The sequence below is a fragment of the Trachinotus anak genome, unplaced genomic scaffold (genome assembly GCF_046630095.1).
Source record: "Trachinotus anak isolate AG129_WGS33_773 ecotype Australia unplaced genomic scaffold, CSIRO_AGI_Tana_v1 ptg000012l, whole genome shotgun sequence".
NCBI lineage: Eukaryota > Metazoa > Chordata > Actinopteri > Carangiformes > Carangidae > Trachinotus > Trachinotus anak.
The window spans coordinates 23,080,936-23,106,816 of record NW_027273863.1 but is presented as its reverse complement, the minus strand read 5'-3'; the positions used below and the strand labels follow the sequence as shown (position 1 = coordinate 23,106,816).

The 25,881-nt window shown below is 40.9% G+C and overlaps 2 protein-coding genes across 5 annotated transcripts in view; both read right to left on the bottom strand.

Moving 5' to 3' along the window:
- The window catches only part of LOC139629061 (microtubule cross-linking factor 1), a 70,388-nt gene extending 55,542 nt beyond the window's left edge, over positions 1-14,846 (bottom strand). For 2 of the 4 annotated variants that reach the window (XR_011692900.1, XM_071491416.1), the window contains exons 1-3: positions 13,510-14,846; positions 9,181-9,405; positions 8,349-8,507 (exon numbers count right to left, since the gene is read on the bottom strand). Coding sequence is in view for 3 of the 4 variants with exons in the window: in XM_071491416.1 (XP_071347517.1) it covers positions 8,349-8,507; positions 9,181-9,405; positions 13,510-14,349 (1,224 nt within the window). In the remaining variant the exon portion in view is untranslated. The remainder of the gene's footprint in view (positions 1-8,348; positions 8,508-9,180; positions 9,406-13,509) is intronic. The other 2 variants (XM_071491414.1, XM_071491415.1) reach the window with 2 other exon arrangements.
- Positions 14,847-15,118: 272 nt separating this feature from the next.
- On the bottom strand, positions 15,119-25,067 carry rab12 (RAB12, member RAS oncogene family). Its single transcript, XM_071490996.1, has 6 exons — positions 24,652-25,067; positions 22,851-22,911; positions 19,937-20,075; positions 19,085-19,174; positions 18,643-18,747; positions 15,119-17,462 (listed from the first exon to the last, which is right to left on the bottom strand). The coding sequence occupies exons 1-6, from the start codon at positions 24,875-24,877 to the stop codon at positions 17,355-17,357; spliced, it is 729 nt and encodes a 242-aa protein (XP_071347097.1). The 5' UTR covers positions 24,878-25,067; the 3' UTR covers positions 15,119-17,354.
- Positions 25,068-25,881: the final 814 nt, after the last annotated feature.

Sequence of the window (25,881 nt, the reverse complement as noted above, 5' to 3'; positions counted from 1 at the left end):
ACTTCACAGTTTTTGGTTCTCTGTGCCCAGTTCAATCAATACCCATGTAGCGGTGCCCAGTATGTAACATGTATTGTTCCTGACAAATGTGATGATATTTTACACAACCAGGCATCCTGTCTAGACCCTACTCTCTTCTACTTCACCTCTCTGTATGGCTCTGCTGCTGTGGGCCAGCCCTCTGTGACTCAGACAGTCTCTGACCCCTGCCACATCAAATGAACTCTTTTAGTCCATCAGGGTACAGTGGCCGACTCACTGACTCCACACACACCCTGTAGTCTCATCTATAAACAGGGGTACACACAGTTTTTGACATAAAGGTCTGTGGTCTGATGGAGAGCATGTGACTGGGCTTGGATTATTATAGAGACTTCAGAACTGATGATTACAGCAGCATCCTTTGGAAATGAAGGGATGCTGTGATGATTTCTGAATTATCCTTTTCCAACTAATGACTCATTTAGTTGGCAAAGTATTTGTCAGATAACTTAATGCAATTTTTATTAATTTTTATCTGCACATTATTTCCTCGATAAATTGATAAATACATTTTCTGTAAAATGTCTAAAAATCCTGAAAAAATGCCCATTACCCCACAACCCCAGGTGATGTATATTACTACATTACTATCATAAACGAACCAGGAAATATTTGAAGTTTTTTCTTGAACAAATGACCTAAAAGATGAATCAATTACAAGTATAGCTGCAGATAAATTTTGTATTTAAATTAGATAAATTGTGAGTCTTATGAAATAGTTGCAGCTTCACTTACAATATTAACTCACCTTTCTACTGAGCAGTTTAAGCTGAAGTTGTTGATTTTTGTTTTAGGGGGCAGAGGAAATCTAGAAAAAGCTGAAAGACACACATCTGACCAAGCAGCAACCTCACAAAAACTGCATTTCCCCTAATGACCACTAGAGTCTGGCTCCACAGGCGACTCAGTCCTCAAAGTCTCTCATGTTAAAATGCAGAACAACAGAAATAAACATGTTTCCAGCCTGGAACAAAAGAGCTTTGGTGTCTATAGCTAATTTTCCCCTTCATGACAACTGTACAAGGGGTGAATCTTCATAGAACTCACCTGTTTAAATTCTATTAAGGCCTTTAATTTATATTAATTTATGTATAATTGAGGCTGTTTGAGTGACAGGTATGCTTGCCACAAACTGGCATGCACCAGAGTCCAGGATCCATGCAGGCCCCACCTCTTTGCTCATTTCTGGATTAGTTGGGAGTCAGGCACTGCCAAGATGGTGACAGCGGAGCAGCCCACTCTTCAGAAACCTATGGGTGATGTCACAGAGGCTCCACCCATCTTCAGATACAGTCTATGCTCCTGACGCGTTTCTGCCCGGCTGATGAATGTCAGTCCAATCAGAGTGTAGCGGTGCAGCCTGCTGCTAAAAGAGACATATGAATCTAAGTAGGGCTGAGAGGATCTACAGAGTGGGGTGATAATTATCTGTGGGTTTGTCAACGTGTGACCCCTTTCACTTCACACGTGGTCATCTGATCCATTGCTGATATAAAAATATTGATTAATACAGCCTCATTAGAACCAGACCCCTACTGTTCCTCCTCTTTCCCCCACTTGGCAGAAATCCCAACAGCTTGGAGGTGATTCCAAAATCCTTCCTCATATATAACTCAGCTGCACAACAGAGATCAAGACCAACATCTTCTTACTCTACACAACTTTTACAGACGCCAAAAACACTTTTGTTGAGGAGTATTTCCCTCAAGGCTTTGGCCCCAAGCTTTAAACTGGGAGCTGGATTTTTCTGATGTCCTGTCTGTTCCTTGTGTTTGGAGGAGAGGTGAGAAACACAGTGACTCAGCCTGAGCTACAGCCTGCCAAGCTGCTGTCAACCTGCCTAAATATAACTGCTAATACCATTTGTTACAGTGGAGAGGAGAACTGTGTATGTTCCACTGTTTTCAGATCTAGGTTAAGCTGAGCAGCAAACTGTGGGATGATGAGATGATGTTTCTCCAGACTTAATTTCAGTTTGCTCTTTCAACTGTATTCTTGGCCACCACATTTAAAGAGTATATCTGTGATAGGTGTCTACTGCAGCACCTCAAATTCTGTCTGCAGCTGCTTCAATGGCAACATTAATGGGATTTTAATGATCCTTTTTAGATATGATTCATCTTTCTGCAGCACATTAAATATGCATAATCCAAAATAATTATTGGGTCAGAGCAAAGATGCTGGATTACATTTGCTTTCATAGTGATTTTTTGGAGCTACAAACATCACTTCAGATAGACCTGAACTTGCAGCAGTCAAGATACCAACGCCGGAAACAGAAATATTTGTGTGTCCCACAAGCAAGTCGATCATGCAGAAAGCAGCTCCCAGGTGTTTCTTGCTTTCACAAATGATGACTTAATTGCCTAATTTGTAGACATGATAAAAACTCTATTTACTGTAATTGAGCACGATACTTAAAGACAAATTTCCTGACAGGCTTTCTGCCAAAAAGCCAAATGGACGTAGCATTCTGTCAGCTCTCTTCCATAAAAGTGGTGATTTAAATCTAAATTCAAAACATAAGTCGGGCTTCATCCCGTCAAGATTTCAGACGACTACAAATGTGTTTTTTAAATGTTTTAAAATGCTCCTTGTCTTGTCTTTGATCGTTGCAACTGCGAATGCTTCAGGATGTTTTATGATTATTAAAGTGACGGCACTGATGCTTCTTTAAATTGAAACAGTTGCAATACATGTTTGTATGCATAAAAAAAAACAAATTTCATTTCATTTCAAGGGTTTCAACTTCAAAAGACGCTGCTTCAGAATTATAACACATCACTCCAGGGTTTCCTGCTGAATTAATGATTTCCCCATTTCCTTTTTTGTCGGCCAATAGAGTCGCAGCATCATTGCTGCTAAGATGCTTCCTGACCACATGGTTCAGGTTTGGCCTCTTTCAAATCTTGCTCACTTTAAGAACTATATAGATATATCTGTCATCAAATATAAACATTATATTCCTTCTTCAGGGAATATTCTTAAATTGACTTTGATGTTTTTATGATACAGTCAATTAATTTTCTAATTGTCACAACACAGGTGTGTCCTTTTCATCTTTTCATTTCAGTGAAAATGTGAAAATCCCCAGAGCTGAAGTTTCAGTTATGTGGTCTCTACCTGAATAACAGTAATATTTACCCTTCTGCTGTTCATTATGTAAATGGAGAAGCTTTATATGGATGTGTGTCACTGCAGCAGATTTCGACTTACAGCAGAGTCCCTACGCTGCTCCTCTCCTCACGCCTGCTCTCCTTCCCATTGGTGCAGTCAAACACAAGATATTAAATAGGTCAATGAGATTCCTTCCCACTCCTCCAACAGGGAAGCACAGCAGAGGAGAGGAGAGAGGGTACGATATGAAGGAGAGGTGAGAAGCGAGATATGAGAAGAAGAGGAGGAGGAGGAGGAGGAGGAGGAATCTGGAGATTCTTCAAAGCCAACGTTTCTTCTGCTGCTTCTTCTCTTGTAGGGAAGAGAGGAGCACGAGGCGGCTGCTGCTCTCACATGAAACAAATGATGTCTGCAGTGACGCTCACTCAGGCATCGTTGGAGTGACTTATTAACAATGCAGGCATTCCCCTCTCAAACCTCTGTAGTAGTGACACGCGACAAGAGACTCAGGATGGGAGCCTCTTGGAAGACACCGTCGATTCCTATCTTCTTGCATGTGTGCAGAAAATGCAAATAACTGCCATCTCTGGCTCCAGTTAACGTTTTAAATGTTCAGAGGATGGATACATCCAGAATCCAGAAAGGATTGAGCATCTTTTTCACCATTTACGCTTAAAAAAATCAATTAGCAAAATATTCTTCTGTCAAAGGTGTGATCAATACATTGATTAATTAACTGTTTCCGCTCAGTTCTGTTTTATATCATTTGTGTTTGGTCTTGTTGCTTTGACAAAACAAGAAATTTCAGGAAAACTTTGATGGGAATTTCTTAATATTTCCGACATCTTATAGACTTACAAAGTAATAGAAAGATTAATTATCAATGAGAATAATCTTTAATTGTAGTCCTGCTAATCATGCAGTATTACATGTAGGCTTTCAGATACTTATACCTGAGACTTCTGCCTCCACCACAATACAACAGCAGTGAATGGAATTTTACCTACACGAAAAAAAAAACGACATTTAAAAAATGTCAGTAACTATGTGGGTCTCCAGAAGCACTGTCCTGTTTGCTCAGTATCATCCTCAGACCTTGCTGTGAGCAGTTTTCATTGGAACTCTATTTTATACAGAGGTCCTGATGAAAACTGTCCACACGGCCAGTCACCGCCACGGGAAATGAGAAAAGATGTGTCTGATGATTTGGGTGACTCACAGCCGTTAAATAAAACGACTCAGATGTATAAATGCTCTGACTGGTGCCAGTGAAAAGAGAGCGCTCCATATGTGATGGTGCAATCACACCCACACCAGCATAATCTGACCAGCATAATCAGATGGGTTAGCACAGTGAAATACCCTCACACCTCCGCCGAGGATGGTCGTCTTCACAATACGTTACATAATGTGTAGGTTTTGGCTTTTTTTTTTTTTTTTCCCTGCATATTGTCCTCATGAGATGCTTGTGTGTGTCAGCAGAGGACATCTGACATGAGACATACCTGCTGCTCACTGTAGAGGAAACGCTGAGCACAAAGGACTTGAATTTTGCCGTAATGAAAGATGAGTTTATCACAGGGGACTGGAAAACACCTAATAAATCACCTGATGCTCGTGTTATGCACGTTGACGTTTCATTAGTTCCATTTCATTACTCGTATCAGTGGGCCTTTCTTCAAATGTCAGAGGAATGAAAAAATCTCTCGACCGGCTGCTGCTCGCCGTCGCAGTGACCACACAGGAGCTGCAGCAGCAGTAATTTGCTCCCCAGGCCAGTAATGTCGCAACAGAAGGTCCAGCAACCAGCTCTGCTAAACAGTTTAATATCAGCTCAGGTCTGTGAGCTGTGGCGCTGCAGCATTCTCCCCGTCCCTCCTCTCCTCTCCCCTCCCGTCAGAACCAATGAAAACGTGCCAGGCTGTTTTATAACAGGCCTTCTTGTTGGATTAATCCGAGCAGGGGTGCCAATCTCTGAGCCAGAGTCACTCCGTGTAGCCTCTGATAGCAGAGAGCGGGCGCAGGGACAGGAGGAGATGGGCTCTAAAGGTCAGACACGTTCAAACTATCTGAGGTCAGTTGCCCTTTTACCACTATGGTAAAAAAAAAGTTCAACAGAATTTTTCTTTTTTTTTTATGTAGTTGATGAAAAGCAGCTACAGTGAAGAGCTTTATGTGCAGCAGAATTCAGAGAAAGGTCAAAGGTCTCTATGCACAGAAACAGGCAGGTTTACTGCTTTACTGCAGAGGACACACTTTATTTGTTATGTGATTTATGTGAGATTGTAGATGAAGTCTGTTTCATATTCACTGCTGATTTTATGATGATTTAAGAGTCATTTTTAGTAAAATGTCCTGAATTTCCAGTGGGTTCTTCTGCATGAATGATTATTATAAAAAAAATAAAAAATAAAAAACTTGAGCTGTGTTTTAGTGATGGAACCTTTTATGTGGCTAATTGCATTTGTAGAGCCTGGCACAGAAGACAAAGGCCTTTGTTTGTACTGTAATGTAAGTTATGTTCATGCCTGAGAAATGCTTCATCACTGCAATGGTATTTTCTATGTGGGTTGGACACTTGTATGTGCATGACACAATAAATAAATCAATAACAACACCTTGTTTCATTGTGAAATCTTAAAGCAGCTTGTTTGTATTCACGTGTTAGTGATGAGGATCTGAAAAAGACCTTTTAAAAAAATGAATTAAAAGACAGCAAAAAAAAGTCTGGAGGATTTTGCGCTTTTCGCTGCATTACATTACACTATTTAAAGTAGTTCAGGAGAGAACCACCTTTCAGTCCAGCTGAACTACATTCTTATCATCAAGCGTGCTCCTCCTCTCTTCTGTCCCTGATGTTTATCTCGGTGACTGAGCAACTCTAAGAGCAGAGGGCAGATTGTGAGATTCAGTCAATTGAATTTACCCCTGACTAAATGCTTTTAGCATCTTCATAAACACTCTTATCATCCCCTGCTATCAACAATAAAAAAAGAATAAACAGGTTCCCGCTGCGCATTATGAATTTCACAGAAATTAAAGACTTTCAAATTGAGTGCATGGTTACTAACTCTACCAACGAAAGTGTGGATTCCATGCAACAAAATGATTTGGAGGTGCAGATTCAGAGATGGCTTTTGTTTTTCTGGGACAAAGCTCAGGGGAACACACACACACAAAGAAAAAATCTGCAATCATTTAGAGCAGCCGCTACCTCAGCCTCTCTCCTACTCCCTCCACACTACGTCTGTGTGTCACTCTGTGGTCGCATGTGCCACAATCCCGCTCGGAGTTAAGGGTCTGGAGCCAACAGCAAAGTTATAACTGCTGCTCAAATTAGAAAAACTCCTCATGTGCAGTATCGTGTCGCTTCAGTCATACTGTTCACCAGTTATTTCCTTTCAAAAGGCTGCCAGTGCAGAGCGACGGCAACAAAAACTGGAGTTTGTATTTGCTGCATTGGCACATCCAGAGTAGACATGGATTTTCTGTCCTTGTCTCAGCACATGCAGCTTGGTCAGGTGCTGATAAGTCGCCTTTGAAAACAACAATGTTGCAAGCAGCGATAACTGAGGTCACAAATGGCCTCAGAATACAGATTTTCAAAGAGTGAAAAGGCCTGGAGAGCAGACAGAGGCAGAAACAGAGAGGGTCTGTACGGAGACGCTGTGGCGGTGAAAGAGAAACAGTGTCATCCAATTGCCAAGAGAAAGCCCCGTCTCCACGCTGACTGGTCGGGTATTAGCCTACTTTCTCTTTGTTGCCAGACGGCAGGTTACCTGCTGTTGTCAAAATCGATTAGTCTAAGCAGCTGAACCTGAGCAGCACTGAGAATAGCCTGCGCTCATCTTATTACCTGTGAGAAGACCTTCCTCCACTTCTACCAAAGCAAATATTCTCTCCGCTGAGCAACACGGGAGTGAAACAAAACTTCATACATAAAAGTCTGAACTATAAAGTGGGACTGAAAAAACCTCCAGTCCTCTTTTATGGATTAATTCAAAAGGCTAAAATTTACTAAAAACAAGAAGTGTCTCTGCATCTATGCAGATTAACCAGATTGTAAACAAACAGGCTGAAAAAAGCAGCCTAGAAGTAGCTCGCAGCTACTTTAACTTATAGAAGCCGTGGCAACATTATAGGCCCTGTTATTAATCTACAGTCTAATGCATATCAGTGCAACACTGACATGCTCCTTTATTCATATGCAGATATTTGCTGTGTAAAGGCAAAATACCCAAATAATAAAACTTATAGTGTGTTTTACATAATTTCAAACTACGTAAAATGTTTTTTCATAAAACTGTCCTGGATTATATTCAGTGCTACTAAGATGCCAAATGATTGGATTTCTGAGCAGCCTCTCATTCTGAGAATAACAACACATGACAAGCCTGGTAAGGACATGCAGTGACTGTGACATCAGCCTGTAAATAAAGGGAATCAAACCCCGGCAACGATGGCTCCAGGTCTCTGTTTACATAGCTTAAAAACTGTAAAAGATCCTGGTCTGAACTGGCTGATGTAGATTGGCCTCGAGCTCTTTAATTCTGCAGAGCAAAGCAGGAGGAATGAGTCGCGGCTGAACCTCTTTCTTTCACAGACACTGAATTTTCATTTTTGGCCTGGAGTCTGTGAACACACCTGAGCTGTGAGGGGGAGGGCGGGTTGCTACTTCAGGTAGTATCGAGTAGCAGTGCTCAGGTAGAACTCGGCAGCTGACACACAACCTACCTGTAGTTACGATAGTGATTATCTTGAGGTGTTAAAATTGACATGCCTGTAAATAAAGGTTGTTTTGAAGGGGCTGTCAAGGAGCATTTAAGCAATTGATGAGATTAATTCACTGCAATGACCCTGCTGATCAGGCTGGTGATCCCCATGGATTTTAATGTCCAACATGCATTAATTGAAAAGGCAACAGAATTCAATTAGTTATGATCACATCCACCAATACAGTCATTTTCACTACTGTACTGAAATCATGTCACCAGTGTTATTTCACATTGACTGAGGTAGTTTTGTTCATCTTCCTTAAAATTGAATTTCTTGGATTCTTTTAATGATTTTGTTTCCTACGTGAACAAAACAATCATTTTTGAGATGAAAACGTGGCCTCAGTGTGCACAAAAGCAAACGTGCGGTGGCGACCTGCACCAACGTCGTCGTAACCATCTTCACCCCCTTACCTCTTTGGTCCTCTCCAGCTCGTTGTGCAGCGCCTGTTTGGAAATCTCCACCTCGATGATCTTCTGTCTGAGCAGCTCGTTCTCGTCCTCGGCTCTGCTGCGCTTGTCCTCCACGCTCTCCAGCTCGTTGTGCAGACGCACCGACACGTCTTTGGCCACCTGAGATGGAGAACAAACACGTGGCGTTTATCTACATCGTACAAAGCGAGTACATGAAAATTTAATTAGACGTGCCTTCAACACACAAGATACACCATCAATGTATTTACCTATTTACGTATACACACCAGCACACACATTAGACCAACATATCCGGCCTATAGCTGTGTTAAAAATCACTAAATATCACTAATATATAATGTAAATCACAAATATACACAATCTGCTAATTTTAAAACTGTAGTTTTTCAATAATTGTAAACTGAATATCTTCAGGTTTTGGACTGTGGAAAATGATGATATAGTCATTATTTTCATTATTTTTATTTCCTGATTTAAATTATTAAATTATTATCAAATGAAATTATAAGTCACACTGGTTCCGATGGCTTCACAAACAATGACAGAGTGCTATGGATCAGCTCTTTAAGAAACCAGTTAAAACTGTGTTTTATTAGTCTGGGTTCAGTGAAGAGCTTCAGTGTTTCAAGACGACTCCATGTTCTGTTTTGAAGGCGTCACCAGGTAGCAATGACACAATTCTGAGGGAATACTGGCATTGAAACTGTCAAACGTAAAAACATGAAATAAAAGCACAAATAAGGTGACTGGTCAAAGCGTAATGCAAGGAAACAAACATACAGTGAATTCTGACAAAAGCAAAGACACAGACCTTCAGGTCCTGCTCCAGACTACGCAGCAGCTCTCCGTCCACGTGGCCGGTCTGGGCGACACGCAGGCTCTTCTGCTCGGCCTTTCGCAGACGGTATTGCAGGATGCGGCAGTTCTTGTTGGATCGGTCGAGTTCCCTCCGCAGCTCCTGGAGCTGGTAGACCTCCTCCTCCAGGTAGCTGTCTCGCATCTCCTCCATCTCGGCTCGCAGCTCGTCCACTTCATCCTGACAGACAGAGAGGAAACAGGGCCCAGCTGTTACTTCAGTTACAATCTTAATATCCAACACTTGCACCAATACGTTGCTTGGCTTCTAGTATAACTCTGTAATTGTGAGACTTGAAAAACATCAAATCATTCAACAATTTTGTCCAGAATTTCTCCTTTTTTAAAGCTGACACGTTCAACAAATGTGAAAACTAAAAACACCTGACAGAGGTGTGCTGACTGTTCTGGTTTTATTCTATTTGATGTTATCGTTCTTCTTTGCAGCGAGTACATTAGAGTTTCTGTGTATAAAGGTTAAAGGTGATCAGTTGAGTTTAGGTCGAAGGAAACATCTACATTTAAGTGCTATTGCTATACATGATAAACTGTCCTGTAGTTACAATGATACGATAGAGAGTTATCATTCAGCAGCTCCACAGTCATGGAAAAGTTTTGACATAGAACTACAGAACTAAAGGTTTACTGCCCCCTTCAAACAAATAACTCACTGAAACTAGAGGAGCGGCTGCAATTCAATGACTTATGCTAAAGATGATGCTAAAGAAAAGGCCATGGGGATATAAAATATCTTTTTTTTTTTGTCAATCATGAGATTTTGCCTCCTTTTTTACATTGTGCATGTTTGTGTGTGCCGTCTTTGACTTTCAAATGTCAGAGCATTCAGAAGATCTTGATATTTTATATGAAAAAGCATAAAATGCTAGTAGAGACATTATAGGACAGATCGTTTGATCACCTAAAACAGCAAGATTCATCCGAGCGTCTTCACAAATGCAAACTGGATATGGGGTTTTGTGTGTTGTACAGATTGTATAAGACTTCTGATGTGAATTTGTGATTTGTAATTTTGGACTACATCAATGAAAATGACTTGACCAGAGAGCAGCACGAGATAAAAGCTCAGAGCATGTCGGCAAAAAGTCATTTTACAAATCTTTCTGGTGAGTGAGAGAGAGTCTTGGAATAAAAAAAACATATCAACAGACAACTTGGAAAAAAACAACAGACAGGACCTAAAGATGATGACGGCTCTATGAGAAAGACAGATAAACTGGTATTTTTATTACTTTGTTACAGGAAAAAGTTTAGTTTTCCCAAGCAGTGATTTTAGCACTAAATATTTAAGAACAGCAGACGGACTGTTTTAGTACATTCAATCCACAACATGTTTTTTTGCTTCAGGTTTAAAGCTGTTAGAAAGTACAATATATATATAAATATACTTTTGTAGATTATGCTAATACTTTCATATGATTACATATGAGTTCCAGTAATACAAGTACTCTTTAGTGCTGATGATGTAACATCACTAGTAACAGCTCTAAGCATCTTATCTTTTGGATGGGATGCATTCATATTCCCCATCTCCCATCAACATGAAACAACCCAGTCTGTGCTGAGATACTACAATAGTTTGTTGTTAACCTCAGGGGACATCTGTTTGTCTGCTATACTGGGGAATCAGTTTGCTCAGCAGATTTCCCCTGGGATGGATATTCCTTGACTGGCACCTGATGAAAAGACAATTGGATGCTGAGAGGGGAGGGAGAGAAGAGTGTGTCAATTAATGAAAACTAAATCCATCCTCATTTGGAAAGGCACAGAGCCCGTTGTTATCTGAGGAGGGCCCTGGAGGAAGGAGCTAATGACCTCGCACAGGGTCAGTCCAATCGATGGACAGGTTAAAAGCAGAACCAGAGGCAGAGCAGCATCCTGGGAGCAGGTATATTTAGAGAACGTCACTGATCTTTATGGACAGTGTGTAACCGAGTCCTCACCAGCACTTAGTCATTTCTTTAAGGAAGTTAAGTGTGGTTATCTTTACTGAGCAGTCGCTGTAACTAATTGGAAAATGAATATTTTTGCTCCTGAGCTCCAGCTGCAATCATGGTAGGACACAGGCAGGCAACTAATAATCATCATTCATCATACAGTAGATCTCTCTGCCAATTATTCATATAGGTGACGTTTCCATACAGTGAGCTCTGTCCAACCAATAAAAAAGCAGCAATTTCCCACATCTGAAAAGCAGGAGACAGCAAATGTTTGGTATTTTTGATCTAAAGGACAAAATCCAAATTAATTGATTTCTGTGAATTAAGTAATCTATAATCAACTAACGGTTTCAGCTGTAGACACCAGCTTTTAAAAAAAAAAAATCATTTCTGATAATTTATAGCCCAAACAATTACTTTATTAACCAAAAAGTATGATCATGAAAATAATCAGGGCTGCAACTATCAATTATTTTTATTATCAATTAATCTGACGATTATTTTCTCGATTCACTGAATAGTTACTTATCAATATAATGTTAAATAAAATTAGTTAATGCTTTGTTTTGGCTGACCAACAATCCAGACATATTCAGTTATAAACGCTACAGAAGCTGACAGCAAACAACTGGTATCAGTGAATTTAAAATATGAAATATGAAAATATATGCAGATTCATCTCAGTTAATTCAGTTGATTGATCAAAAATCAAATACGCTGCAGTCACAGGCTTCCGAAAATCTGAAACAATGTTTATTAATCTATCACCTAAATGAGAAAAAAATTCAAGTGGCAATCATTTTGATGATGATGAATTTTTCAAGATATAAAATCCCAAAATGTTCTAGTTCTTCTATCCAGTCATAAAAATAATGGTTATCTGAAGCCCCGATAATCTGTTTCTTGGCATCAACCTGTTAGTGTGATGTAGACACAATAACAAAGGTTTACATCCCCTTCATGACCTTTGTCACACATCAGCCCATCTTTTCTTTCACTGTTCTCTTCATGCATCAAAACAAGCAAAAATACCTGGAATATAAGAGGATAAGTGATGCTACAATCGAATAATACTAGGATTTCACTGAGAAGTGTCATCTCTGAGAAAAATAAAATGAATATGATAAACATGTTTTTCCAGGAGCAGAGGAGGCAGCAGTGGCGGGGACTCCCCAGACATTTTGGGACATGGGGGGGTGTTGTCCACCTCAGAGACCCAGCTGGCAGCCTGACAGCCAGGCAGGAGGACGTTTGAACCCCACACACATGGGACATCTGACTGTTATCGAGTCCTGTGGGATAAAGCCATTACAGCGAGAGCCAGTAAAGCTGATTAACTCTCTTGTGTTTTCACCGAGCCACAGAGAGAGACCCAGACATGCGTGATCAAGTTTGAAATAATACTCGCAGCAAAATGCAAATAAACCTGTCTCCCTGCAAGATTGTTTGCCGCATTATCTGTTTGCCTCCCCTCCCCAACTTATGGGGATAGCCTACTTATAGAAGGGGGGAATGGTGGGTGGGGGGGGGTTCTGCATGAAATCTTCAAGCAGGATCTTCATGCAAACATACAACGGTGGCACGTTGTAGATCCATTATTTTCCACCTTAAACAGCCCATATTTGAGTCTGGCTGATGTCAGCACAACAGTTAATGTCCTCGTACAGATGATACACTAACTTCAAAATGTTATGTATGTTATGTATGTTATGAGTTCAATGATAAAAATCAAACGTTAAACCAAAGTGTGTCCCTGTGTACAATCTGTTCACATGGAGACAATGTGTCCCAAAATGATGAGTCTTTCTGTTAAAACAGGCTTTAGTGACTTGACAGCAACAATATATATATATATATATATATTTTTTTTTAATTGCAATTTAAAGGACACACAGGGTGAAGCCACTATCAATACATCTCCCATCAATAAAGGTCAAACCCAGGGGGATGCCCAGGAAGGTGAAAAAGACAGCATGATGGATGGAGAGTAAGTCTACATGGGGATAACAGCTGCCCTCAAAGAGGACTGTGTTTAGATTGTGGTAATTTATTCAGAAAGATTATGCTTTCAATTATTGAGCAGGTGGGAGCTGCTCAAGGACACTTTAAAAAAAGGTGATGGTGAGGACTGAACCCGGGACCCTCCTGTACCGGGACAGTCTTTAGAAACCATCCCCTCTGGTATTAGATTAAATGATGCACCACAAAAACTGTGTGTGTTTTAAATGAAAATTGGTCACTAGGTGCTGATATCAAGCATATGCAACAAACAAGCATCACTGCCTCCGCTGGTGCCCCTGTTACTTGTTGAGACAGCGCCGTCTTACCTTGAGGTAGTCGTTTTCAGATCTCAAATCTTCGATTTCCCGCAGCAGGTCTTCCTCGGTTACATCCTTGGTGCCTGGCAGTTTGAATTGTGCGCTTGTTGAGGGTTTCTCCTGCTTGTGTTTTTCTCCGTGCGCCCCCGGAGCGGGCTGAGCCTGAGACATGCTTCCCTTGGCGGCGGAAGCCTCTGTTGTGCGCAGCGGAGGAGCAGCGGCGGCGGCTCCGGTAGCTTCTGCCCGCAGGGGATTATCTCCCCCGGTCTGATCCCGGTCACTGGAGCCGGTACCGGACTCTGCGTCGCTACTAGCGGCCGGTGCCAGCCTCTGCTCGTCCGACAGCGGCTCGGACGGGCAGTCTGACAGGTCTGAGCTGCTGTCGGTTTGGCTGACGCGGCCGAGAGGCGCTCCGGTCGGCACCCGAATCGGGGATCCATGGATGTGAGGGCCCGGGGACCCCGAGGTTAGTTTCCCCTTCTTGCCTTTGGCGAGAGTCGGACTGCTGGTGCTGTCCGGTCTGGTGCTGGCGGCTGCATGCTGGGGCACCTTTGTGGGCTTTTTCGCGACAGTAGACTTGGTGTTACTTTTGACCGTGGCCGGCTTCTCCTTCGCCCCGGTGGTGTTGCGTCTGGAGCTGCGGTTCGGATGGGCTAAGGGCACTGAGGCAGACTGCTGCTGCTTGCTGAGTTTGGGGGATTTCGGTACGATGGCAGGTGGTTTGGTGGAGCGGGAGTGCACATCCTTGAGGAAAGGTCTGGCCGGAGAAGGCGCTCGGTTCAGTCTCTTCTTCTCCAACTGGTGGTTCTGCGGTTTGGTGTCGCTGCCAGAGCCATTGGAGCTCTCCATTATACACCGACACCGGCAGCAGGAGGGCGTTGAAGGAAACGATCAATCCACAGCAGCGCGGAAAATCTCTGACATACGACACCAGGGGAACAGACAGGTTTCTCTACCTTCTTCCTCGTCGGGCTGGGGATGCGCATCCTGCGTTGCGCTGGATGTTTTACTCCATCCCTGTCTGCGTTCACCAGGTTGTCATTGTAGTCCCCTCTGCCTCTAGCCCCCTTGGGGGAAACGCTTCAATAAAAAAAGGATTACCGGGACGGATGGGCTGGCAGACAGGTTGCATCTGCAGACAGGGCTCAAGTTAGAAAGAGAGGAATCAGTCGGAGCCGCGTCAGCCCTCTTCCTCCTCCCCTGCACGCCGGGTCTCCATCCCCCTGCTTCACCGGGCTGACCGTGTTGAGCCCCCGTGTCTCGTACCCCCTTCCCACTCCTTCCTATCTGACATGTAGGATCTGCAGTCGCTGCGGTTTGAGGCTCGGCCGTGATTTTCTGCGGGGCGCATGCGCTGCTGCCTCACAAGTAACCCAAGCACACCCCCCTTGTTTTCTCCGGGACCAGGCGGGACCAGGTCTGACACGCTTTGGTGCGCATGTCCTAATGACACACACACACATATACAGTTTACACACACTATCAGCTGTTGAACCCCCTCACATGATGTGCAAAGACGCACCAAGGAGGAAGCAGCAAGTCCTCTGTCTATCTTCCGTCAGTGAGATCCACATTTTGAAGCAAAACACACAGCCACACATTTAAATCAAGACCTTAATCTGGTAATAAATATAGATATCTTTAATTGCATTTCATTAGTTCAAGAATGCCACAAGTTATAAATACCACAAATCTGCTTTGAACGTGCCAAAACTTCCCAAAGACTTAAAACAGGTTTAATACAAAGTACAGTCTTCCATCTTGAAGGATACACATTTCAAATAAAAGCATTTTTTTAAAATGTATATTTAAAACACTGAGTAGCAAGAGGCTTGGCTACTAAAACAAAGCCCACAGGGTTAGTGGCAAATGCTAAAAGTCAGGGGGAGGGGAGGCAGGGGGATGAAAGGTTTCATTCCAAAAAAACAATGTCTGAAGAAATGCTCACCGCTCACCATTTCAAAAATACAAGTGATCAAATTGCTGAATTGGACATAATTTGTATGCGAAGGTCGCTGTGCGCAGGTGTCAGTGACTGTTCTGTTGGCAAAAGTCTCACATTTTCAACATTTTTCTTTTGGCATGAAACTATTCATTTGTTAGAAATACATCATGTGCCTTTTTAAGTCCACAAAAGCTTGAACTTAACATAAAACTTCAGCGAAAAATAAAATGAATTTACAGAAAGTCAGTTTAATTCAATCCAAATCTCGTCCTTCCTCAGCCTCAGACTTGGGCTTTTACTTCGACGTGTAACAACAAATCAGAAACATCCACAGTGCTACATTTCTCCTACGACATTAGTTCCACAACAAAGATGGAAGAATTGAAATCATGATCAATATCTATGACGGAAGGAGGGCTTAACATGCATAGCCTAGTATTTTTGAAAATGTGCATAATCACCATACTGGTCCATAACAAACTGCCAAATCATAAATTCAAAGCCGCTAACCTCCTCTATAAAACACAAAAGTCCCCTTCACGCAGGATTTTTTTATGAAGATGTTCCTTTATTAATTTGATATGAAACTCAAAGCAAGTCTGCAGTAAAAAGCCAGACAAAATGAGCCAATCGAAGTTTCCTGAGTCATTCAAATACTACACAAACCTTCCTGCACTTTTCCCCCCAAAAAAAGAGACTCACACAGTCTTCTCTAAACTGTATCTGAATTCAAAGGAAAAACGTCAAAACAAAACACTTAGAAATATTAAAATGAAGGCTAAAACCATGTGTCTGTGTAGCTTCTTACTGCCTCTATTCCCTCTGAAAAGCCAGTAACACACATGGAAAATGTCCCTGTGAAAAACACCAGTCCCTCAAAGACTACATTACCCATCTCTCCTTGCGTCTCCAGCCCACTTTAACAGGATGTGGAAGAGCAGTTCTGAGCAGCCACTACTGTGGCGGCATTGATCTTTATTAGTGCTAAACTACAACTTGTGTACTTTCTTCTACTGCTTGTCAGCTTAACTAGTTTAGATGGATTGTAGTGCAAAACATTACAATTTATACAAATGTGAAAAGAGCCGTTCCAGCCACTTTAATACTTTAAGGCAAAGGAATACAAACTGATATGATCACCACCACAAAACCACCTTCTGCTGGCAACAAATATCTGCACCTTGTCCAGTCATTACAGCAACACACCATATTTACATCATGTGCTTTTGTTTACCTCAAGTCAACTCGTCACTTGGTAATAATACCTATGAAGAAGAATATAAAACTACTGTACCAGACCCAGAATTCAACCTAAGCTGAAAAGACATGAGATATCGTTATCCCTTTTCTCTGAGCTAGAAAATGCAGATAACACACCATCAGGGCAACTCAGACAATGTTAATCATAGTGTACAGTGTGTGTGATGACTAAAGAAAACAGGAAGAGAACACGCTGTAAGGCCCTCAGTAATCCCCCTCCATAGAAAATGTGCAACTGCTACCAGAGGGCTCTCTACCTTGAAGGCACCTGTGGGGCACGGCTAGCCTAGCGGTCCGAGGAATGAGGTAGTCTGGGTCAAGTGTAGACAGAAAGGTGGTAGGAAGTGGGTGATTCGCCAGGCGTAAGTGTTAGTGTGGCAGCAGTTACAAAACAAGAGAAGAAACAGGGGAAGATAATACTGGTTGTTAAAGAGAGTCCATGCATTGGAACAGCAGTACTCGATATCTCCAAACTGCTGCTGTGTCCTGCCCCCTAGTGGCCAGATTGATGCTCTGCATGTGTGAGAGTGTGTGCATGTCTGTGCATCTGTGTGTGCGTGTGTGCGTGTGTGTGTGTGTGTGTGTGTGTGTGTGTGTGTGTGTGTGTGTGTGTGTGTGTGTGTGTATGGATGGGGGACCACTCTGACTCTCAGCAACAGCGCATGCGAGGTGGAGGCAACTCCGGAGGCACTTCCGGTTCAGGCTGCAGAGACAGGACACTGTTGGAAAGCTCCTTGTTGGCAACTTCCAGAGGCATCTGTTGTATCAGGACGAAAAAAAAAAATCAGAAAACACAGGGTTAATATGTAGAATTTTTAGATAGCGGGCAACTTACTGACTGTTGAGTAGGTCTCATTTAGTAGATAACTAAGATAAAATCTTCCACCAACTAGTGCAGGCAGAACAAGAGCCACATAGGTACAATCAGCGTACAGTGGAAAATTAGAGACATTCATTTTTACAGTAATCACCAACATACAAGCAACAGTTTTAATAATATTATCAGTGCCAAATATCCTCTGGCTTCAGCTTCTCCTGTGCGTTCTTTGTTTTACATCAGGCATTTCCAACATAAGAACTTTAATCAAGAGACTTTGTTTTAATGTGAAAAAATGCCCTGCTTGGGGGGTGGTACTTTGTCAGGGTTCAGGTGAGGGTTCATTTTTTTCAGTGTAGGTAAACGTTGCTAACTGTGGCAGTACGCCAGCATTTTCTACAGCATTGTGATACAGCCGACATTCTTCAAAACCCACAACTGCAAATATGTTTTGTTTGTAGTTTGTGGGCCACAACGATCATTATGGAGCAGCTCAAGAGATTTTTCAACTGATGGACCAAAACCGAAGGCCAGGCTTTGTTTTTGAAGAGGACAACACTTCACACATGTACAAATGATGTGAAATTAAGTTCCTGGAACTTTGATGGAAAACTATTTATCTTAAATAATTTGTATATTTTTTATTATCTTCTCATATTTCATAGACCAAACAATAAAAGAGACTTGTGTTGTACTTGTGTCCTACTCTGTATTTTGACAGTTCCTCATTAAAAACTGAGAAAAACATGATGAACACATAGTAATTAGCTCTGCTGGGACATATTTTTTCATCCAGTTTCCACCTGTTTGTCATTATCAGAATTTAGGTTGAGTTTTGTGGGAATTCACTAATAGTTAGAAGAAGTGTTAAGGTGTTGTATTGGGCAGAGTTGGGACAGGGTTTAATCTATTTATTCATTCAGTCATTTAGACAGATTGTATGAAATTTAATGACACTACTGAACAAGGCGGGACAGAGCAGACTGTTGTGCCAGGTGCAGGTGGAATAACCACAGGTGACTTAGTTTAGTCAAAACATCAAATTCAAAACAGCTTGTGTGCTTGCATGTTGATTTTTACAGAAAAAAAAAAAAAAAACTGGAAATTATACTACACCAACCTTGCTAAGAATGTCATCCACAAGCTTCAGGAAGATCTCATCCACATTAAAGTTGTCCTTGGCACTAGCTTCGCAGAAGCGCATTCCACTTATTCGAGAGGCAAACTGTAACATGATAAAGTGTGAAATTAGAACAACTGCATCGTTTCATAGGAGAAGAAATTAAAGTTCAGAATAAATAATTAGAGAATAGATAAATAAAAATTGTAAGGAATTAAGTCTCACAGTCCAGTTAATACAAAAAATTATGTTTTCTCAAATTTCATTGTGCCAATGGATTGTGCTGTAGGGAACACGGACTTTGTGTGCTTCTAAGACTGAAATGGCACCTGAGCTAGACTTCAAGTGACATAGCTCTGTACTTTGACCTGTTCATATTTACAGAAAACGTAGATGTGGTTCTGTGATACGGTGAAAGGGTGCAGTTGTGTGTTGGACTCACCCTCTCTCCCTGCTGTCTGGAGATGATACGATCGGTCTCACAGTCCAGCTTGTTCCCGACCAGGAGAAGCTCTGCTTCCTCTGAGGCATACTGACACAAAACAGTGACGGGGGGGGGGGGCAAATCAGGAAATCAGCACCCTCACATTTCATAAAAGTAATTCTACATAACTGCAATGAAATCTGTTCAGCGTACTGACACCTTGAAAACTGTTAAGTTCTGGTGAATTTACCTGCACAGGTACAGGGCAAGGGTGATCTATTTCTGCATGATGCTGAAGTGAGACTTGCAATGAATATTAAATATTACTGTCAACATAAAATGACTGTTCATCGCATGTACCACCTCCATTAAAGTGAATAAAAGCTCAGTTCTCACTTATTGGTCACAATTGTTAAACTAATTTAGGAAAACCCAATCAAAAATGTTTACCGATGTTGTGTAAAGAAATTCAGTATCAACTGATGTATCATGATCAGAGTTCTAAAACTCTCAAATAGATCCAGTATGAGTCAGGCTGTAAGTGTCCCTGCAGAGCGACACCTCCAAACACACCTCCAGCTCATGTACCTGCTGCCAGTGCTAACGAGCCTAAAGACAAAGTTAGAGCTGAAGCGTGGATATTACAGGATGTTGGCTGGGTTGGCGCTGTTAGCGAATGTTTATGTAAACATTAGTGCTAGATGCATGGCACAACCCGAGGAACTGTTTTGTCATTGTACAAGAGAAACAGCTGCTCTCTGATATGTTGGAATAATGGCAGAGGAACACACCCAAGGACAACAAGGAAGAGGCATATTTCATCTAATGAGACTCTTCAGAAAAATGGAACCGTCCACAGTGTTTGTTTACCTTGTCTATCATTTTCATCCATTTTGGAAGGTCGTCAAAGGTCTCCTGCTTCGTGATATCATACACTAGCACTATTCCCTTGGCACCTCTGTAGTAGGCTGATGTGATGCTGTTGAACCTCTCCTGGCCAGCAGTGTCCCTGGACGAAAGAAATGAAATCCAGTATCATCAAAACAACAAAGGCTTTCATTTGTCAGAGCAGTGCAGGGTCTCCAATCATTTGGGAATACCAAAATACTGATTGAATGATTTACAATATTTTGCTTTCAACAAGGATGAATGTGACTAATAGGCTCATAATTAAAAAAGGAAATTAATCTTTATAATATATTAGTGAATCTGAACACTAAATCAAAATCAAACAACAAAAGGGAAAGAAGAATTAGCTTCTATGAACATATTATCAATGTAATTTTACTCATTAACATTCATTTCTTTACACATCATTCATTTTTAATCTCTCTTTATGAGGACCCACATAATCATCATCTTCTTGTATCTAGCTAAAAAATGCTAACACTTTACTTTTACACTTCATAAATGGCTTTAAACACACTTTAATGTAGCTGTGAGCAGAAATAAGTGTTTATTAATGTATTTGTCAACAACTATAATGCCTCCTGTAGGCACCCATGAGTCAAGGCCGGTATATAAACAGACAGCTACTGACAATATAGTGCTGTAGTTATATAAAATGAGTTTTCATAGTAGAAGTTACTCTACAGTTGTTGAGAATCCTGCATTAATAAACAGTTGAAAATGGCAATGGCAGCTACATTATGGTGTTGGAAACCAAGTCTTACAATCAACTTCAAATTAAAATGACAGTCTTTTTTAAAAGCAGTAGTTAATCACTAAGAATCACAGACACTTGAAATTACATCTACTCAAACTGAATGTGATTTTTTTCAGGTTATGTTATGATTCAGCTGATCATCTGAGTCTGGGTTAGCAGAATGACAAGCAGTTTGAGCTCCACTCACAGTGCAGTGTTACTGTACCTTCAGCCAGCTAGTCTCTCCCTGTTCCCCCTGTGAGTCACAGTCAGGCTTATGAGCAAGAGAGCAGACAGAGACACAGCAGCACAATGGCAGGGTTAGGTAAGGCCGGGCGCGGCAGTGATGGAGCTTGATGCGAGCAGTTCAAAATGAGAGACAAGACACAGTGGGGACGGCCTTCCTGATCGGACAGGTCGAGGACGGGGGAGAGAAGCGGGAACAAAATGGGACGTGGTAAACGGCAGATGTGATGTGGGGGTGGGAGGGTGGATTTGGGGGGGGGGGGGGGGGGGGGGTTAGTGAAGAGGTCAGATGTGTTAGTGAGATAAGCAATGGAGTTCCCACATTTAAGCCCAACACAGTCACACAAAGGCATATACAAGCTTTCCTAACTGTAGTTTGTGGCATGTTTTTCAATCGTTGGACAAGAACACTGGATGTTTTAGATGTTTTCAAAATGTAATTAAAGCCAAGTCAAAGTCACAAGACACAAGTAGAGGAACAGGAAAATCAAATAACATCATCCCCATCACTGGGGGTCTGTTTGAGCAATTACACTACAAGACCGGTTTCAGACTTCTGAATAGCTGCTCATGTCTCTGAGCAAATTTCAGCCATTTAAATAATATATTAGAATAATGAAGTGAAACAAAAAGGCAGTTGAGTCTGATTACCAAGCAACAATGACACAGTATGTCTCCAGAGACCAGTTACTGTACAATTCACTATTAACTGACAACTTTAAGTCACAGACATCCATCACTTACTGATTAATATCATGTCAAGAGTTTTTTTTCCTTTCATGTCTTATTTGTACTATTGCAAGAAAGATTTAAGAGAAATCTGTTAATTCTCAAATTAAATTAAAATCAAATTACTGCTAATTATTAGTACATTTAAATGACTCTGAAGGGTGTTAGTTCGTATTTTGGACTATGAATCAGGTTTGTCAGATTAGATCAGATGGAAAAAGTAAAGTAGATGTCACTAAAAAAAATGGTGGGCTTGAGTGGCGCTACTTAATTATTTAAATTTAGGTGTAGACAACCATGTGGTTCCTCTAATATACATGGTATCTCTGGCATTCCTGCAAGGGGCTTAAGGGGTTTAAATGCATAACCAAATTGCAAATTGCATGTAGTGCTGCCTGAGTCTGGACCACAGTTTCTGCAGCAGTAGCAGTGTTTTACCCTTAGACCTTGGTTTTACTTTAAAAAATATACCCAGTTGCTAGTTTATTAGGTAAACCTGGCTATAACTAATACAGGCTAATAAAATGTCCCATAATAAATTCTTGTTTCATGAAGTTTAAAATGTGGTGGTGTTAATTCAGCAACATCATCATTTGAGGATGTAGTCAGCGGTGCTGTTGAACTGCAGTGTGTTATACAGAAAGGTGTTTGTTATTTAACCTCAACTCACTGAAGAAACTGAACATTATAAACTTCATGAAGGAGAATTTATTGCAGGACAGAATTACATGTAAGTGTAAGTCATTACAAGAATTACATGTGAAGGTTACAAATACACCATCAGCTGTTGTCACCAAGACCACAGCAGCTGTTTAGATATCAACATTGGACAGTATGATCCCTTGTTGCTCTGTAGGTAGAAGTTACGTTAGATTCCCACTGGAGCAACATGCTCATTGGATAAAAACATGTTTTGAAAAATATATACATGCTATTATTTTACTATATTTTCTCATTAGCCACAAATTTAAGGTATTTCTTTTTGCACATGCCTCACCCACTACACAGAGCTGATATGCACCGACTGAGCCACCAGTAGCTTTTTGTTAGAGCAGTTTGCAGCATGAAAGGACAGAGGAAACACTCCATGATAGGACAGACAGAGGAAATGCACCATGTAGAGGAGTAAAGGAAACTTCTGGAATATTCTGTACAATTACTCACCATATCTGTAGCCTGATCTTCTTCCCTCTCAGCTCAACGGTCTTGATTTTGAAGTCAACACCTATGAGGGGAATTAAAAACACACATGTGAATGTGTACATGCACCAGCATTTCCTGTGTTGCTTTGCCTTTATGTTGGTATTATTTAAGTTAGTACTTTGGTTGGTTGGTTCTACATCAAACTGCATGAAGAAAACCGACATCCCTTCTCTGCATTAAGGGCGTGTGTCTGGTAAAATTATATTTCTACATGAGAATGGTAGGTTTCCTTGGTTTGACAGCTGCTGAACAATGACTGAGGAAATTACTAATACTTGTGTCATACTTATAAAAGCTGTGCACAATGACAACACCAATCTATGATCTATTAAAAGACAATATTTTCACAGACTTGATTGTCAGATTATTCCCTCTGTATTATCTGTGATCAAAGGAGCACAATGTTAATGACGCGCAGCTCACACAACCTGCGAGCTGTGTCACAGGAATGACAGGGCACAAAATGGAGCTCTGCCATGGCAGCTGCCTGTGTGCGACTATTTTGGGTTTGGACACTATGGCTGGCTGCTGTGTTGGTCACAGGACTGTTTACCCAATTCCACATATAAACAGACCTCATGTATTTCAAGATGGCAGCATCTATAATCATAGCACAGCAACTTTTCAATGAGTTCAGATACTAGTGATCAATGAGTTTAAGTGACTGTGTAGAAATATGTATTATGTGCCAGTTCTTTGAGTAGAAATATGAAAAATGGGTGTGAGGAATGGCATTCGATGGGGCATAATTTTATCCTCATCTAATTACACAAACAGGGTCACCAGTTGTAAATTAAGTTATACTATTACTGAACAGCTGCAGATCCCTGCTGTGCTGTGTGCAAAGTAATGGAAACCGACTTTAAACTCTCATCTCCAGCTAACTTTACAGACAGTGACAACCCTCTCTGTAAAATATGTAGAAACTTCTATTTGTCTGATCTTCACCTGCAAGAAAACCTTGAAATTATGGGATTATCTTTATTGGTTTGCCAGTGTCAGCTCCATACTCCTTTAGCCTCAGAGACATTTTCAGTGTATCAGATAGACTCTTTACTCACCTCTGATAAACTGCTTAAGAATAAGAAATCTGAAAAAAAACAACCTAATTGACACATACAGCTTTTATTTTAGCGAAGAATGACTAATTTATCATTCTGCTTTTTGATTTGCACCTCATTTGTGCAGTATGTGGCTCTATCTTATGTTTTCTTATTGAGTTTGACTGTTTTTATTGCGTGTTACTGTTCATTTTTGCCTATTTTATCTTTATTCAAACTATAATTTTATCATATTTTGAGGCTGTGATATTCAAACTTTACAAATGCTGAACCTATTGTGTACCTCTATGTTTTTGCAGCTGTTCTAATTCAACTTTTCAAAAAATTAAAAAACTTAAAAAATGCTGTGTTGGACGCTAAAATTATTCTAACAGCTTTAAATATACAACAACCAGCTAAAATCAATTCAAGCTTCAAACGTGTGAGAAGAAGGAAAACATTTCTTAGCAACACAGTCAAGTTGCTAGGACAGTTTTGTTAGCTTGAGCGGTGTTGTTGTTGCAGTTAGCTTGAATTGGCCAGTTACAGCCGGTGCTGTAACCTCTGCTCAGCCCCATTTCACAAAGAGTAGAAGGCGGAATGCTAACACCGTCCACCCCATGGTAGTTTAGGTGTCTTCCGTCCAGTAAGTAGACGGGGCCCTGCTGTATGTCAATATAAAGTTGACAAAAACATGTCCCGTAAACGCCTCCTGTCCTCACCTACTGTCGACTTGCAAGCTTCGCAGAAAGTGTCGTCTGTGTATCTCTCCATGAGGCTGGTTTTACCAACACCACGGGAGCCAATAATGATAATCTGAAGTTTAAAATCAGCGGGTCTGGGAGGCATCTTCCTGCGGCGCGACTGAGCTCCCAGAGCGGGAGACGAGTTCGCCGAGCCCCCGCCACCACCGGCGGCCCTCCGCGGTATATCATATCTCGGATCCATCAGTAATTCCACATTTGTGACAACCCGAAAAACAGACAAATACGCCTTAACTGTTACACAGTCGAAACAATGTGCTATTTCCAACTTTCTCTCGTCTCTGTGGAAGTTTGTGAAAGTTTGTCGCTCGCCGACGGTTGTTGTTGTTCAGCCATTAGACACCGGAGCCGCGATGACGTCATTAACCACGCTGTAAAACATTTCCGCTTCCGCCGCAAACTCTTGTCATAAAGTATATATCTGTATTATTAATTAATTTATTTATTTATTTATTTAGTTATTTATTTGTTTGTTTGTTTTACCAGAACAGCTGTGAAGAATTAGCAAAAAAAAAAAAAAAAAAAAAAAAAAAGCCAACTGTTCTAAAATCACTGCTCATCACTTCTGGAAGTTTTTTTCACGCATCACAATTTACACCCTTCATGAGTTTTGCAGATTTCTGACTTATTTTCAAACGGTGGTCGGAAGGTAACCACATGACGTTTGCTATAGTACAATTACACATTACAGCTATTACAGCAACTTTACCTAAGTGCTGCACATAATTTTCACATCCTCAAATATGTCCCAGCTGGACACCTGAAAATCACTGCAGTAAAGTGAAAAGTTAAGCCACCAAAAAATTATAATGTATTTAGATGTTTTCTTTGAGCAAAAGCATAAATACAACAATGTAAATATACCTCATTATAAGTCCTATATTCAGTAGCTTACTGTTAGTCTCTAGGTAGTATCTAGCTTAATGTAGCCTAATGTATATAAGGTATCAGTAAAATTAGTAAAGTAATAGTGATAATAATAAAATAGTCATAATACTCTCAAAACAATGCATGCTGGGAAGTCTGTTGATGTGTTAGTATTATTTATTAAAAAAAAATTAATGTAATGAGTTCATTCATTCATCATTTAGTTAGAGCGGCTCACGTTTACAAGTTAGAAAGTGGTCTGGAAATTAAAACTAGATCTTTGTAGTTGAATTAAACTGAAATTAACAAACCTTACATATT

Coding starts and splice junctions, on each gene's coding strand:
- rab12 (XM_071490996.1), bottom strand. CDS start 24,877: ATGGATCCGAGATATGATATACCGCGGAGGGCCGCCGGTGGTGGCGGG. Junction 20,076..22,850: donor AAGATCAGGCTACAGATATG/GTGAGTAATTGT, acceptor TCTTTCGTCCAG/GGACACTGCTGGCCAGGAGA. Junction 18,748..19,084: donor CCAGACAGCAGGGAGAGAGG/GTGAGTCCAACA, acceptor ATCATGTTACAG/TTTGCCTCTCGAATAAGTGG.